General features: G+C 41.8%; 1 protein-coding gene across 8 annotated transcripts in view; it reads left to right on the top strand.

Annotated features, from left to right (window-relative positions):
* TIAM2 (TIAM Rac1 associated GEF 2) overlaps positions 1 to 16,069 on the top strand; it is a 142,231-nt gene that overhangs the window by 94,224 nt on the left and 31,938 nt on the right. For 7 of the 8 annotated variants that reach the window (XM_041125371.1, XM_030022333.2, XM_030022335.2 and 4 more), the window contains one exon: positions 15,165 to 15,268. In XM_041125371.1, the coding sequence (XP_040981305.1) occupies positions 15,165 to 15,268 (104 nt within the window). Of the gene's footprint in view, positions 1 to 479; positions 657 to 15,164; positions 15,269 to 16,069 lie in introns of those variants that run through there. The other variant, XM_030022343.2, reaches the window with a different exon arrangement.

Below are 16,069 nucleotides of genomic sequence, written 5' to 3' on the forward strand. Positions count from 1 at the left end.
AGTTGCTGTCAGTTGGGCAATTTTTTTTTTCCCCAGCAAGTGGAGTTTTGCCAAAAAAGCTGTCATTTCTGGTTAGCTGACACTGTTGAAATCAACCCTAATTTGTAAATAGATCTCTGTGATTAAAAGAAAAAAAAATTAAAAGAAAGAAAAAAGTGGGGAATGGCAGTTTGGATATGCTTTAACAAGTCTGCATGAAGAAACACTTTCATCTGGGAGAGTTAGAGAGCTAAATGGGAAAGAAACCATTAAAAGAAAGAAAACAAAAAAAAAAAAAGGAAAGATGGACATACTGTTCCTTTGCTCTCCATTGTACTACTCATCTTTGGGGTAGGGCTCTTACTTTCTGTGCGGGGTCTGGGTTCCTGTCTGGCCCATCTTTCTAGAGGTGTGGTCCCAGGAGCAGTGAAGAAGGCTTGGGCGCTGCTGACAAGGGGGAGGATTGCTCCTCCTCCTCCTCTTCCTCCCCTGCACCGCCTTAGCCCTTCCTTCCAGCCCCATAGCACTCATCCTGCCCCTGTGCTGGCAGCAGCACTTGCTGGAGCCCTTGATGGACCTAATTAAGGAGAAAACTTTATTTTTTTTTTCTTCTCCCCCCCTGCAAACTCAGTGAGTTGAACCGGCGGGTGCAGAGATCTGACAAGGGCCAGAGCCAGGTAAGCAGGAGGAGGAGCAGCTGCCGGGGGAGAACTGGTTGCAAGGATAGCTACTGCCAGAGCAGCAAGCTCTCTTTCAGCTGACCTTCCCACAGAGCACCACTCTAGCTGTTTTGCCCTCTGCTTTCCCACCTCTCGTGCTGATCCCCGGGCAGCAGCATAGCCTGGGACATGCTGGTTTGAGTCACTCCTGATGAAGCTATTTCACGTTGTATAAAGCATGGCTGGAGTCAGAGAGAGAGAGTCAGGCTTCGTGCTGTTTGTCAAGTAGCTGGGATATGTGCTGGAATGGAGCAATGATATTTCAGCTCCTGATCTGCTAACCATTGAGATATTTTTGCAAAATGTAACTGCTTCAGGAGGAGGGCCAGTGGTTTGAACCCTTATGTGGGAGTGACTCTTCTGTTTCCCGACATGAGCCACTTCTGATTTTAATCTTAGTAAGCATGCACAGAAGCAAAGCACATCAGTTGACCACAAATTTAATTTTGATATGACTAAATTCTTTTTAAAAAAGTGCTCGTAATAATAATTGGTTTGGATTCAATTTCAAGGTACTTTCTGTTTCAAATACTCTTCGCTAGATGTTTAGATGCCTCTGTAAAGTGTAATTGCAACTCTCAGCTTCTCCAGAAAACTTTGCTCTCTTCAGCTTCATCAGATACCACCGAGTTGAGGGAGGAAAAGCTGGCTGTATGCATGTCTCTGCATACGCCTCTTCAGGTAGCACTCCCTGCATCCTCTTCCAGCCCCAACCCAGCCTGAATATCAGAAAGACCTGTGTGTCCCACTTAAGAAAAGAGATAAAGTCAGGAGGATGTGAAACTAAGGTGATCTTTAGCCTCCAGCAGCTAGAGGCTGTGCCTGGAGCACTGACTCGGACTGCTCTGCTTGTTGCTGTTTGCCCTGTTTGTAAGCATTTCGTAAGCGTCTTCTAACATAATGTTCAAAGCATTTAATAAACAAAAGTAAAACTAAAACCTAACTGAAAAACATTTCTGGAGTTCTTTTAGTTCTTCCCAAATCACGTCCTGTTTGTTTGCCTACCTGCTGTTCCGACATTTAAATTCTCTTCATCGTAGAGCATGGCCTTCATTGCACTGCATGTGTTGAGGAATTAAAGAAAGTTATTTTTATTCTTTCGCAGGAAACTCTTTTGAGCTCAGAAGAGGTGAATATTGCTTCTTAGCTTTCTGAGTTTCAAGGACACCCACAGTCCTGTTAGATGTGGGACCTGATCTGTGTTAGTTGTGCAGGTCTGCACACATTGCTCCCTCTTGCTTGGTAGATCTAATACCAGATATCTGGTAGTTTTGCATGGTGTGAGGCAACACACCAGAAAAGCGGTGCCCCTTTTTAACGTAGACGTGTAGTTGTGCAGCATGACTGCTTATCTGCCTGAAGATCCATGACTCTGCTGGGTTTTCTTTTTTTTACTCATTACCCAATGTACTTCAGCAGGAAGCCATATAGATGTGATAGGTCATGCAATGGCTGTTCATCAAAGCAAGCCCAAAGGTGAGGTGTGTGATTACAGTAGTCTTGGACAATCATGGTAGGTTGGCTCCCACTCGAGCTGTTAGTATGCCGTTAATTTGTCCTGTGCTCCTGAGAATCACTGGGAAAAGACTAGGTCTGGCCTGTGACAATACCTGGGACTATAGCAGGGTAGAGGTTAATTCAAAGACAGCGTTTGCTCTTCAGAAGCTGGATCCATAGGAGTACTTGTTGCCCTATTGCATGTTTTGCAATACAGAGTGTTTCCCAAGAGAGGTGGTTTAATGAGCTCTTGCTGGCACTTGACAAACTGTCCTCTTGGCTTCCTGTTAGATGTGTATGCTGCAAATTAAGTTTGTTTATGCCATAAAATGGGACAGCCTTAAATGCTCTTCTACTGAAAGAGTGTTCTGTGCTGCTTTGCTAAATGCTGCTATGATTTAATCCCTGTGAAGTCAGTGGGCCAAATTTTTTCCTGATGTAAACTCCCTTAAACCCTGTGGAGCTGGACCTTCTGGCTCAGTGACAATATGTAGGCATAAATCATGACATTGCCAGTCCTACTGAATTCTGTAGAGTGACAATATGGACAGCAAGGAGATTTATTAATGATGATAAAGTTAGAGACATCAACATACAGACCAGTGCCCTAGGCATAATTTAAAACACATCAAACAGCAGATGTTCTGTGTTTCGCAGAGGTAAGGTAGGTTGAGTAATTATAAAAACTAACTGTGTAAGCTAGCCACAAATTCTTGCTAAACTATTGAGTAACTTTCCCCCCCTGCCCCCCTTTTTCCTTTCTGTTTTCATTACTTTTGTGCCTATAAATCTGAGATGGAGAGGAACATGTACCACCAAGGTGGTATACTTGGTACTTGGGCAGGGCCAGCTCCATTTGCTTTCCAGCTCTCCTCCATGCAAATGACCTCTGAGAATGGCCAAAGCCATCCCATGTGAGCAATCCCACAGTAGCAGCAGGAACCAGGAGAGGAGCCACTGACAGCACCCCTGCATGTCCAGCAGCCCCAGCCTGGAAGACCTAATGGCAGCAGTGGGATGCAGCCTTTGCTGACACTTGTGGAGGATGGTGGCAACCCAGCATGGGCTCTGCTGTGTCTTCCTCCTCGGTACCGCAGCCACACATCTCCAGCTGTTGAGCTGGAATAGAAGGGTGATGCACGAGCTATGGCTAACAATGGCCTCCAGTGAGACTGTATCTAAGAAGGCATTTGTTACGCACTTAAGAAACGAATGTATTTAGGTAACAATTTGAGAAGCCAGTGTGAAGTCTTAAGCTTAAAACTGAAAAGCCTGAACAGTTGTCTGACTGGTAGATACTTGGACAGAGAAAGTGTAGAAAGTTAAATAACCCTATAAAAACATTCCGTGCATGTGCAGGGGCAAATCAGGCATTGCTACAGAAGTGCAGGCAGCTATTTCCTATTATGTTGCTAATTTGTATCTCCTATTGATTACTGTATTAGCAAATGAGTCAAATTACTTTGCTTCATGATGAACAGTTAACTGACAAAGGAACTCCGAAAGGATCTAAAGGACTCTGCTCCAGCTTCAGAATGGATGTTTCTGCAGATACTTTTAAAAAAAGAAAAGAGACTGTAAAGCAGCCTACAGAAGTTAGGTGGCTGACTGGAGCTAAGCCACTGTTCAGCCCGTGGCCCAGCATGTCTTAAGCGAGCTGTATGATACAAGAATATTTGCATGAACATGCTGGCTTTTTCTAAACATGAAAATGTGGAGTGTTTAAAGAAGAAGCGTTACTTTCCTCACTGAAGGATGAGAACAAAGGAGAGACTTGTCTTACCTTGAGCATTTCAGACCCTGGCCAGAAGTATGAGTTTCTCTTTGCCTAGGCAGTATCAATCAGATCTGCAAGAAGAAGCAGCCTAGTTGCATTGTCCTTCAGGAAGCATGCAGAGCACCTTCTGATGTTTCATAGTTTGCTCCCTGAAGCCAAAACATATGGATGAGAGGGGCCATGAAGGGAACCTTCTTGTCTGGCCTGTAATTGCATGTCTTGTTTGGTAACAGTCTTGTCATTGACAGCCATCTAATAATTCTGTGTTTAAGAACCCTACCTAGGAAGACTGCTGTTATGACAGCTGTATGCTAATATTTTTTCCAGATTTAATATCTTGAATGAATTCCTGAATGAAGTTTCTAGCTACACCAGAGTCGGTTGTTACAGCCTTGAAGCTAAGCTGAGAACTTACCTTCCAGCCAGTCCCCAAATAGGTTACAAAATGCGTAGGACAACAAGTGATAAAAGCCAAAATACCTTGCAGAGATTAAAAAAATTCTGAATTATTAAAATCCAGTGCATTTTATTTGTATTTCTTTAACATGTTTAGTTTTAGTTTTCTAGAAACTGAAGTTACTTGTATTAGTAGACTCAAGATGTTAATTTAGCAATGAGAATTTGAGTTAGCTGGTATCTGAAGTTAGGTCAAAGGCTTGCACAAGAACTTGAAAACTTCCTAGGCAAAAAGAGGAAGGGGTGTTTGAATTGGTAATAAATTTAGTATTTCACTATCTTTTTAACTGTTGGTTAAAGCACCATGAAAGCTGTAAACCACTGTACAGTTAATAACCACAGTTACTGCCCATAAATTGTTTCGAATTTATTCCAGCATTGGAGTGTTAAGTAGTAGTACTTGCCTGTGAGTACCAGCTGTGGGAAAACAACCAAACTGGCACTGTGCAATAGTTAAAAACTTACATAAATTCCAGTTGAAATTACTGAATTGCGCTAACATGAACACTCCCATTATTCTGGAAAACTTAAGTGGAGGTTAATAGGAATCTGCACTTAGGGTCCATGGTACCTCAGTCGTTTGCCAGATTCATAGAGAACCCCAATGAAGATGAAAGGTGAATCAAGTTGCTTTGGCTTTCAGCTTGAAGTGGTGGAGGATATGATACATTTCAATCGATATTTCTCATCTGTGGCTGCAACCTACCTGCTTTCTCTTAGATCTGATTCCTTAGTGCAGAAGCTACCTTGAGACAGCTTTTGGTCTAGAAATCAAATGTGGCTCATGAATAAGCTCAGTGTGTAGCAGTCATTTTTCATATGTCGAGGTTTGTATGGGTAGGACCTCAGAGTGCAAAAAAATTATTTAGTTATTTGTTTATTTATTTGCTGCTATGACATGCAGAGGAAATAGACCAACAGCCTGAGGTAAAGCAGGACCTTTTGGTGCACTTCTCCTAGGTGGAAATTAGCTCTCCACATGTCAGTTGAGCTGGACTATTGTTGTGTTATGGGCTCCGCATTTTTTTCAGCTGACCTATCACCAAATTTATAATCATCCTTCTCTGGCCAAAGAGGGTTTAGAGGAAAAAACTGCTTTTGTATGAAGACCTTAAAGAACTGTATGCCTCCAAACACCTTCTGATGTTTCCAGACCTGGGCCTTCATGATAGAAGCCCTAGAGCAACTCTATGTCCTCTTGTATCACAGCTTTACTAAACCTACCTAGCTTTATGCCCACACCTCATCTTCTAGACCTTCCTCACTTTTACTAGCAATTTCTGCAGTGCAAATGGCCATTGTGGGACAGTTAATGAATTTTCCATAGGAGTTTGTCTTCTCCTCCTAGAACTCTCTTCCTTTTCTCCTTCCTGACCACAGTTAATGTGCTCTTTCCAACCTAGACAGAAATCTAAAGGCCTGCAGAGATTGCATGGGCTCTGGCCTGGATGCCAGCTGCTGGGTGCCCCTTCCATGCTCATCCCAGGGGGTAACATGAGCCAAAGAACCTAAAGGTCTGATCCTTGCATAAGCAAGACATGCTAGTTATAACTGAACTAGTGAACCCAGAACCCTTCATATCTCTCTGGTGAAACTTGGCTGCCTTTTTTAACAGAGATTGTGAGAATGTCTCTTGAAAGCCATCCAAGAATTTCCTTTGGATCAACTTTTACTTTTTGAAAGGTATTTCTTGAAGTCTTTCAGAAAGAAAAAGGATACAGAAGGAAATGCTTACCTGCCTATTTTTTTAACTTCATTACACAAGAGTAAATATACTGTTGAAAACCTGAAATACATTTAATTGTATCGAACCAAAAAAAATAAGCACATACGTGCTACCTGCCAGGCTGAACTGTTTAACTGAAGTTATGAGTACTAATCTCCAAGGGAGCATTTTTAGAGTTCACCACACTGATATTTCTCTTCTCCAGGCAATGTTGGAATGCTTCACCTGCCACTCCCTGTTTTTCAGTAACTCTGAAGGCATTAAGACCACCAAGGCTTTGTACCTTTCTGAGAGTTGGCTCAGACTTTAGTATTATTTGCACCAGGGATTTTGGAAATATTTGTTATCTTCTCTTGGAAGCTTACTTTTCTCTTGATAGTAATATTGGCTAGAAGAATATGGGAACTGCAAGCTTATCATAATTAACTGATTAGCCCGGAGAATTCACACAACAATGAAAAATGCAGCTTTCCATACACCTGGCTTAACTTTATTACCTAAATGTAATATCTTATTTCCATCTAAACCATGCAGCCGTGTTATGGAAACTCTCTGTAATAGGGAGAGGGAGAATATCCTACGTGCTGAAGATTGGCTGTGTTGTGTTTTATTGGCAGTTTCTACAGCATTTGGGAATTAGTGAAAATATTGAATACATTCTTTCCTAGTGGATAGACTGTACCTCCTATAATTCCTTATAATTACAGATCCTAATTTTTTTCAAGCTAAAATTCATATTAGTATTCTCAGAAATAAATTGGTGCTCACTTTATTGCTGGTTTGCAACATCTATCTGAAATCACTCAACAATACCAGTATTTAAAAATGCCGTCAATTGCTCTGATCTGAGATCAGGGTATCTGTCTTTTACAGACTAGACCAAGCCCGTCATAATTGCTTGGAGCTCTGTGTTGTGTGTGTTGCCATATCTGAAGCGTCTAACTACTGCGGATTAAAAACTGCAGCAGAGAGGACGGGAAATGAGAGCCCCATTTCCCTCTCAAGTGCCAGAGAACTACAAACAAGAGAAAGAGCAGTTTGTAGCAGAGTAACCACTGGAGTTAATAATGAACATCTGAGCTGGAATCAGCAAGCAGCTGCGGTGTAGGACAGCTGTCGGGCCTTCTTCATCAATGTGCACTTGTGATATAAGCCTTTTCTTAGTCATAAACACTCTTTGCCAGTATCTTTACACACCAGCACTAATGAAACTTAAAGTATTTCTTGTGCTGTACTGAACAGACAGAGGCTTCTGGCCATCTATTTGCCTGTGCAGCTGTATTTAGGTATTTGCGTAATACTTGTGCTACGTTGGTGACAGAGGAACTTAGGATGGGAAGGAATTTCCAGACTCAGTGAGTCCGGTACTCTGCTAGTCGAGGCTTTTGACAGCCCTATTGATACATTTATCATATTCCATTTTAAAATAGGATAGACTGTTTGCATTCTTTGCTCCCAGGTAAGCTTGTTCCAGAAATTCGTTCATGTGGTGGTTGGAAGCCAGTCTTCTAATTGTCAGCATAGACATATTCCTGGCCAATGTTATAACTGATCAGTATCTGCTGGCCTTGACCATTGCTTAAGTAGCTCTAGCTCACAACTACATGTTATTAACCCCTTCTCCACACTTCCACACTTTTCTTCCTTTCATGTTTCCAACTGATGAGCCACAGCTTATAGAAGGAATTGTTTTTACTGGTCCCTGAAACTCTGTTCTATGCGATTTCATTCTGGAACTGCAGCTCCATCTTCACGGTCATCCTGCATCATCTTTGTGCATCTCCAGTCATGCTCTTAATGAATTCTGTGTATTAACTTTGAATTATTGGAGTATTTAATCAGAGTGCTTCCTATTGTACTTTCTTTGCTGAGGCAAATAATGAAAATATCCAGTAAAATTGGTCCCCAAACCCACCTTGGAGAAAATCTACCATTAGCCTGTCCCAGGCCTAGAAGTTCATTCAGACCAATCTATTGTTATCTTACCTGGTAGCCAGTTCTTCCTTGTTTTAATTCCTATCCTTTTCATTTTAGCTAATAATTTCCCTTGGGATATTATAAAGGTTTCTTTTTTTTTTTTTTAAACTAACTTTCCAGAAGGTTCGCTTTATCCTGTGTTCTTTGTCTTTAAAAACATCTTTTAACAAAGGCTCGTCAGGTTAGTTTGACACAGTCTGTTTACCCATACTATATGTATCTAATTTTCCATTTAAGTCCACACTTTAAATTTTTCTTTCCTTGAACTGATTGTGAAAGCCTTAGGTTACTATGTAGGTCACAGATCTGTAGTTTCCTATATTAGATTTCCCCAATATTCTCATTCCTTCTTTAAACATAGCTATTGCTTGTTATCCACCAGCTGCATAGCATCATCCTCTTTTCCCTATCATCAGTTGAATCATTTATTAAAATCCTTGCTCTTGAGTTTCAATTTCATATGCCAGGTTTTAAATGTTGAGAGCTGAAGAAAGTTTAATCCTCTGCTGAGTTGCATGAGTGCAACTTGGTTTGCACCCACCTCAGACGTGGTCATTTTCTAGTCATTAATTGCAATCCTGCATTACTCTTCCCTGTTGAGGACAGACAGATCTCAGCCTGGTCAGTCACATCCTGTGGGACTAGCTTTAGCATGAGCTTTAGAGTCTGAATCTATTTGCTGTAGTGAATGTTTGGTGATAGGGTAAGTAGATCAGGTGGAGCTGGGGATACCAGGAAACACTCACAGCTACTAGCTGTTAATCAAGCATCTTACCTTAGCTGAGATAGACCCAGGTTCAGTTTCCTCACCTGAATCTGACGGAGCAGGAGACTTCATCTCTCTTTCCTACATCATGGATAAATATCCTGGTGTCTCTGTGGTGTCTCTTTCTCAGCATTTTGGCAAAAATAAAATAGCATGATGTAAAAGGACACAGTTTCATTCTGATTCAAAGTAAATCATTTTTGCATCTCAGAAATGTTGCAGAAGGGAAACACGATTTTCCATACTGGTGTAGTCACTATATTTTTACAAAGGTCACGACTGCCTGTGCCTGTCAGAGTGCTTCTTTACTTGCTGAAGATAGTTATCAAGTGATGCACAGAACTGCTGCTCCTGCTAGATCTGAAAATGATGCCCTGCAGTGGTCTTAGTTTGTCTTGGAGTGAGAGACTGAGTACATTTAATTTTGCTGTGTTGTCTTCTTGTGTGAAGCTAGAAGGAATTTTTTGTTCAATTTATCGTTGTCAGTAGAGTGGCAGGTGGAAACACACCCTCTTGCTGTAGTTTGAGAAAGGGGATGGTTAAACCACCTACATAGTGCTTGACATTTGATAACACTTGACATGCTTGTGATGATTATTTGACATTTTTTGAAATTGGTGAGAAAAATCTAACAGAGAACAAATTCTGAAGTATTATGAAAAAAAAAATAAAAGAAACAGGTTCCTTAGTTCCTACTTTCTCCTCATGGTAATTTTGCCTTTGCAGCAAGCGGCTAAAGTGGTAAGAGCAGCGCTGACTAGAAGGTAATTAAGGCTTCTTCGTTAATTAAACAGAAAAAAAAGATATAAGTGACATTTGCATTCGTTGATGGCTTCTTTATGGTAAATGAATTGCCGGATGGTCGATGTTGATGTTTTCCAGTTGATTTCCTTTGGTTTCTTGGCTGGGATTGTAGCATGGATTATTATTGTCTCACACATCTGCTAGAGGATGTGTTTCCATTGTACCTCAGCACTCACAAACATGTGAATAACTTCCATATTGACCACTTGTATGTGTATCACCACAGTGACGTGGGAAGAGACATCCCTGTAGGCGTACAGAGCTCTCAGATATACTGCGTATGTTTGTTTTTCTCACTGACTGTCCCATCTGTGTACTCTGTGCCTACTTTTAATTAGATGATGAGTAGTGAGGAGCATGACTTAGGAAGTATGCTTTCTTTCAGTTTTTAGTGGTTACATTATAATTTTTCTTGAATGATTGAGTCATGTATCTGCCTGCCAGCAAGACACAACATTGCAGGAGTAAAGGCATTCTTGTTTGGTGATGCTGTTGGTAGCTCAAGGTGCTGAGCAGGTTCTTAGTACTTGGTCATTGATTGCTAGAAGCCAAGCAAAAAGTTTGGTATGAAGTTTGTATGATGTAGTTAAGCTTTTCACATAATGCCATTTTTCCCCTGTGCTTTTCTGATAATTTTAGCATTTCTCTGAGGTTGCTAGTCTTCTTTGTTTGCAACAAGTTGACTGTATTGGGTTTGCGTGGCAAGGTTTTGGTAGCAAGGGGGCTACAGGGGTGGCTTCTGTGAGAAGGTGCTAGAAGCTTCCCCTATGTCTCACAGAGCCAATGCCAGCCGGCTGCAAGATGGACCTGCAGCTGGCCAAGGCCAAGCCCCTCAGTGACGGTGGTAGCGCGTCTGCGATAACATATTTAAGAAGGGGCAGGGGGGAGAACAAATGGTAACTTCAGCCAGAGAGAGGAGTGAGAACATGTAAGAGAAAACAACCCTGCGGACACCAAAGTCAGTGCAGAAGGAGGGGGAGGAGGTGCTCCGGGTGCCAGAGCAGAGATTCCCCTGCAGCCCGTGGGGAAGACCATGGTGAGGCAGGCTGTCCCCCTGCAGTCCAGGGACGCCCACGGTGGAGCAGGTATCCACCTGCAGCCTGGGGAGGACCCCACGCCGGAGCAGGTGGGTGCCTGAAGGAGGCTGTGACCCCATGGGAAGCCTGCACTGGAGCAGGGCAGGGTCCTGGCAGAACCTGAGGACCCATGGAGAGAGGAGCTCATGCTGGAGCAGATTTTCTGGCAGGACTTGAGACCCTGTGGGGCACCCATGCTGGAGCAGTCTGTGCCTGAAGGACTGCAGCCTATGGAAGGGACCCATGCTGGAGCAATTTGTGAAGAACTGCAGCCTGGTGGAAGGACCCACATTGGGGAAGTTCGTGGAGGACTGTCTCCCGTGGGAGGGACCCCACAGCGGAGCAGGGTAAGAGTGAGGAGCCCTGCCCCTGAGGAGGAAGGAGCGTCAGAGACAATCTGTGACGAACTGACTGCAACCCCCGTTCCCTGTCCCCCTGCGCTGCTGGGGGCGAGGAGGTAGAGAAAATCAGGAGTGAATTTAAGCCCAGGAAGAAGGGAGGGGTGGAGGGAAGGTGTTTTAAGATTTGGTTTTATTTCTCATTACCCGACTCTGATTTGATTGGTAATAAACTAATTTCCCCAAGTCGAGTCTGTTTTGCCCATGACGGTAATTGGTGAGTGATCTCTCCCTGTCCTTATCTCGACCCACGAGCCTTTTGTTATATTTTCTCTCCCCTGTCCAGCTGAGGTGGGGAGTGATAGGGTGGCTTTGGTGGGCACCTGGCATCCAGCCAGAGAGAACCCCCCACAGTGACTTTGTATTTTAGTGTCTGGAGACACTCCTGTTTGCTGGATCAGAAGAAGCTATCTGCTTAAGAGGTTCCTGTCCCTCCCAGGTGGAAGTGATACACATTTCAACTCACTATGCATGAGCGTGTGTGTGTGTGTGTGTGAACAGGACAGAGAGGTATGCTCCAGTAGAGGAAAATTATGTTAAAAGGTTTAAACCAAGTTTTGTTTAACCCAATATTCAGTCCCTTTTTTCTTCCAGATAGGTTTATCACAAGTATGTCAATAGAATAAATCAAATCTACTACTGTAATGGAGCTGTATAGGCAGACTTCGTCATGGTATACTCACCATTGCTATGCTGGAAAGCCTCTCAAACAGTGTTGCCAGCAAAGTAGTCCCTGTTTTCTTTAACTAGTCAGTAATGTAATTGTAGTAAGGTAAGTAACATTAGAGATAGGTTTTTAAAAATAATATTATCAATAAAAAAACAAATTGCCAGGAAGTACTGATTTGACCTCACATTTGGATGATTTTTAGGAATTTATATCTCCTTGCATACTTTTCTGTGCTCATTCCCAGCAAAGATCCAGAATGTTATATACTGGAGCGATTTCGTACTCGCACAGCTGTAACATTTCTCTTAATTCTGTGCATAGTCTCTACTGTTTTATTGCTAGTTTTGCCTGAAAGGATAGTGGTTACCCAGCCTGTAAGATAACAGTTTTACATTACTACTTTTGAACATCTTTGTTAATATGAATCCCATTGTAGAGCTAAATCTAAATTTGAATGTTTAAAGAAAATACATTTTGTATGGTTTGGCTTGTTACTCCCTTTCCATTTAGTACTAGAAGTAGAGACTTGCTGCTGTGTTTGTCCTTAAGCTTTGCATTTGAAATTACCTGTTCTCTAAGGTAATACTGATTTTCTTTGCCAGTTGATTTGGGTTTTTTTAGCTGTGCAGCTGATGTTGATGCTTCTATGCTCTTTGGGAATAGTTTGATGGTTTGCGGGAGCAGATCCAAAGGAAGTCTGCTTCCACAGTAAAAGAAGGAAAAGGAGACAGGATATGGATGCTAAACTGATCAACAAGCCATACGTCCTTCCTTCCCGCCCCCCCTCTTAGTTTGGCATAAAATGTGCAGTAGGATGTCCTTTTTCACCTTGGATCCTTTCCATGTAACTTTTTTAGTTTTTACTATTTAAAATAACATTTGCTGTTGCTTACCCTAACTACTATCAGTAACACATTCTGCCAATAGCAAATGCTATAAAAATGGGCAAGACTATATAGACCTACCTCTGACAGTCCTATAGACTACAAAGGAAAAACAAAGATGAGGGTGAAGGGAGGAAAAGATAGATCATCTGGACAAAGTGATATGATATTCTGTTTACCTACTTTGGGTGGTGTTGTCCTGATTTCTTCTGTTCATGTTGTCTGCTGATTGTTTTACCTTATTTTCCTCTTCCTACATTTATGCTTTCTCTTCATTGCTTGCGTAGGTTAGTTTTACTTCCTGTTTTGTAAAAGACAAATAAGTTTAATGGTCACTTTGTAAAATCAGGGAAAGGACGTAGGTTTTTTTTCTCATTAGATAGCTACCTGAGATCAAACTCTAGATCCTTTATGCCACTGCAACATCTATCTGAGGTGCATGTTGGTTGGAGGTATGGGAGAGAAGTTCATTAAAACCCAGAAGGCAAGTAAAAAGAGCACAACTGGGAAACAATGGGAAATAATGTCCTTGGCATTGCCTCACCCCCAAGAAAATGTTATTTAAAAGTCAGTTCAAGTTTTAGGGGTTGGCTTACCTTTTGTATACCCAGGAGTTGACAGTGGTGGAAGTCAATAGGCATTCATGTGTACCCATATACAGAAGAGAGACTCAAAATTACTTTAAAAGTCGAGAGGGCAGGAGAAAATTATTCAGGCTCAGTGGAGGAAGAGAGATAAAAGCATAATAAAATAAACAGACAAGGCAGATTCCTTGTTAAGTTCTTAAAGAAGATGGGTGGCTGTTTGGTGGAGTTGTGTAAAATATGTTTTTTCTGCAAAGCTGGTAACTCTTGGGGTATTGCATGTTATGTATTCTCTGAGATATGAGGAGCCACACGTGACTCCAGGAGGAAAAGGTAAAAAAGTTGAGGGGTGAAAAGCGATGGAACATTGGTTGTACAAGGATAGGGAAATGACAGAGTAGTCAAGTCTTTGGCATCTGGGTGGAAAGTGTCAGCCTTGATGCTAAGCTTGGCATAGGCACCTTAATAACCTATGGAAAAATAAAGTATCAAGATGACATTTTGCTGAGTTATTTGCATCTTTCTGGCTTTCCTGTGGGTCTGTCTGCCATGTTTTGTCTTCCCAGGAAGGCTCCTCGTGGGCTATAAGGTGCTCTTTTGGGCCTAAAATTCCCATTTCCCTCCCTGGTTCAGTCCATGTTTGTCAGTTCTTGCTGAGAGGAGCTAGTCCTGCTCTGCAGGGACAGGACAACAGCAACACCCAGGCAGAGAGATACCATTGTCCTTCGCAATTTCATTAGTGCGAGCTCTCATAATTTTACTGCAAGATGAGTGATATTTGTTTTAATTACCACCTTTGTTGCTGGAGTCAGTGATTAAATGAGAATCTCAGCTTTCACTTAAAAATAAATCTCCAGCATTTGTAGGTGTTGAGAAGGAGTTTGAAAATGTGGTAATGTGGTGTGAATTATACCCTAGAGACTTGAAGGCTAGGAAACAAAGCAGCAAATTAAAAAAACCCCTTCATTTTATTACTATTTTATCATCTGAGGTTGCTAAAAATCCTCATTGGTTTTTTTGGTGGCTGCTTTATGATTTTCAGCTACCCAGATTGATATAATGCAGATCAAAAATCACTTCTTCACTTCTAAAAGTTTTAATTAGGATTTCCATGTAAACATCTCTGCAGATTTTAAGCAGCCAGTTGAGGAAATGTAACGAGAAAACCCATCATTTTTATATGAATGTTCAGCATTGTTGGATAGATCTTGAGTTTACACATAAATATTATTGAAAGCTACGGTCTGTGAGTAAGTAGAGCAGGGCAGTGTCTCCTCTGATTTTTGCATTGTGCCAGCTACTATATACCTGGACTCCAAACTTAGTAAAATTGGTAAACTATTAGTAACAGTAAGGGATTTTGTCTGTATTATGAACTGTGGTGTTTGTTCCAAGGCAAAATTCTCTTTTCTTCTTAAATCTTTAAGGGATTCAAGACTAAGTCGTGTCAAACAATAGTGTGCTCATCCAAGGAGAACTACTGAGTGCATTTAATAATCCTCACTGGTTGTCTCAGCACAGTGTGCTGATTACAGATAATGCTACCTTCAAAGCATGCTGTTAGCAAGAGCGTTGGGTTTATTTTGGTTGATCAAATATGTGCGTTGCTCCAGACTGTCTTAGATGTCCAGCTGCTGTTTTGAAAGCCGAGTTTCCAGGCATAGTTGCTTCTTGCTTTGACCTCTTGTGTTATTTTCTGGGGGGTGGGGAGGATCGCAAATTTTGTATTCCTTCTCTCTCCCTATAGTAATTCTACTAGACACTGGAAGTATTTGCAGATAAAAGCAAATACTTTTCCTGTTTCTATCCTGTAACCTTCTAATTTATTTATTTGTTTTCTTTTGAATACAGATTTTAGTAATGTGCCTGATGTCACATCCAGCTTGAAAAGGAGCAGTACTGATGGCACTCTGGACCAAGTGCCACACAGGGAGAAGATTGGTCTACCTTTCAGGGTAAGAATATGCTTGACATAACAATCCTTATGAATAAAAAGACAGTGTTGCAGTGTTAACACTCTGCATTCTGTGGGAAAGCGTTTAACGTATGGCACTAATTTGGAAAATTTTTTATGCATATTAGCTGTACTTAGTGTTTTATTATCTTGAGGTCACTCTGACAGGTCAGCATCTATGGCACAGCTGCTGCATCTCCAAAAGCAGTGTGATGGGGGCAAATGGCAAACAGGCAGAGACTTATCAGATTCATCTTTCTGTGTTGCTTGAACCCATTTCTGCAGAGAACAGTAAAGCTACTACAGCTTTCTAACTGATTCAGTTTGGTTCGTGTTTTCTTTTTGCTGATACTTCTAGGGCTTGTTGTTAAGATCGCAGTGACCATAGCAACACTCACTTAACATCAGTGGTTTTAGACTGGACTGCAGACTTGGAGAGGTGCAGTGTTTGAGAGCCAGTGATTGCCGCTCTCTAATCTGGAGAACCTGTATGTGTCTGGAGTTGCTGTTTGACTTCAGCTGGAATAATGGTTGCTTGGACCTTCTCTCAGTCAAGACTTTGGAGGCTGAGGCAGGGACCCCCAGAATTAGTGTCCACCTTCAAATGCATTGGTCTTTGAAGAGTAATGTTTCATCCATTTTGCTCCAAGTCAGTCAAATTGCAACCTGTGTCCAACTCAAGTGCATATTGTTTTGAACCCCGCAACTGCTAGCATGGGTAGTGTTTTCATGTTGGTGGCTGTGATTTTACTAGGCATTGCCATTCTGACAACAGAAATGTTTTTGTTACTTCTGTTGATGA

Source organism: Aquila chrysaetos, chromosome 8 (assembly GCF_900496995.4).
Source record: "Aquila chrysaetos chrysaetos chromosome 8, bAquChr1.4, whole genome shotgun sequence".
Taxonomy (NCBI): domain Eukaryota; kingdom Metazoa; phylum Chordata; class Aves; order Accipitriformes; family Accipitridae; genus Aquila; species Aquila chrysaetos.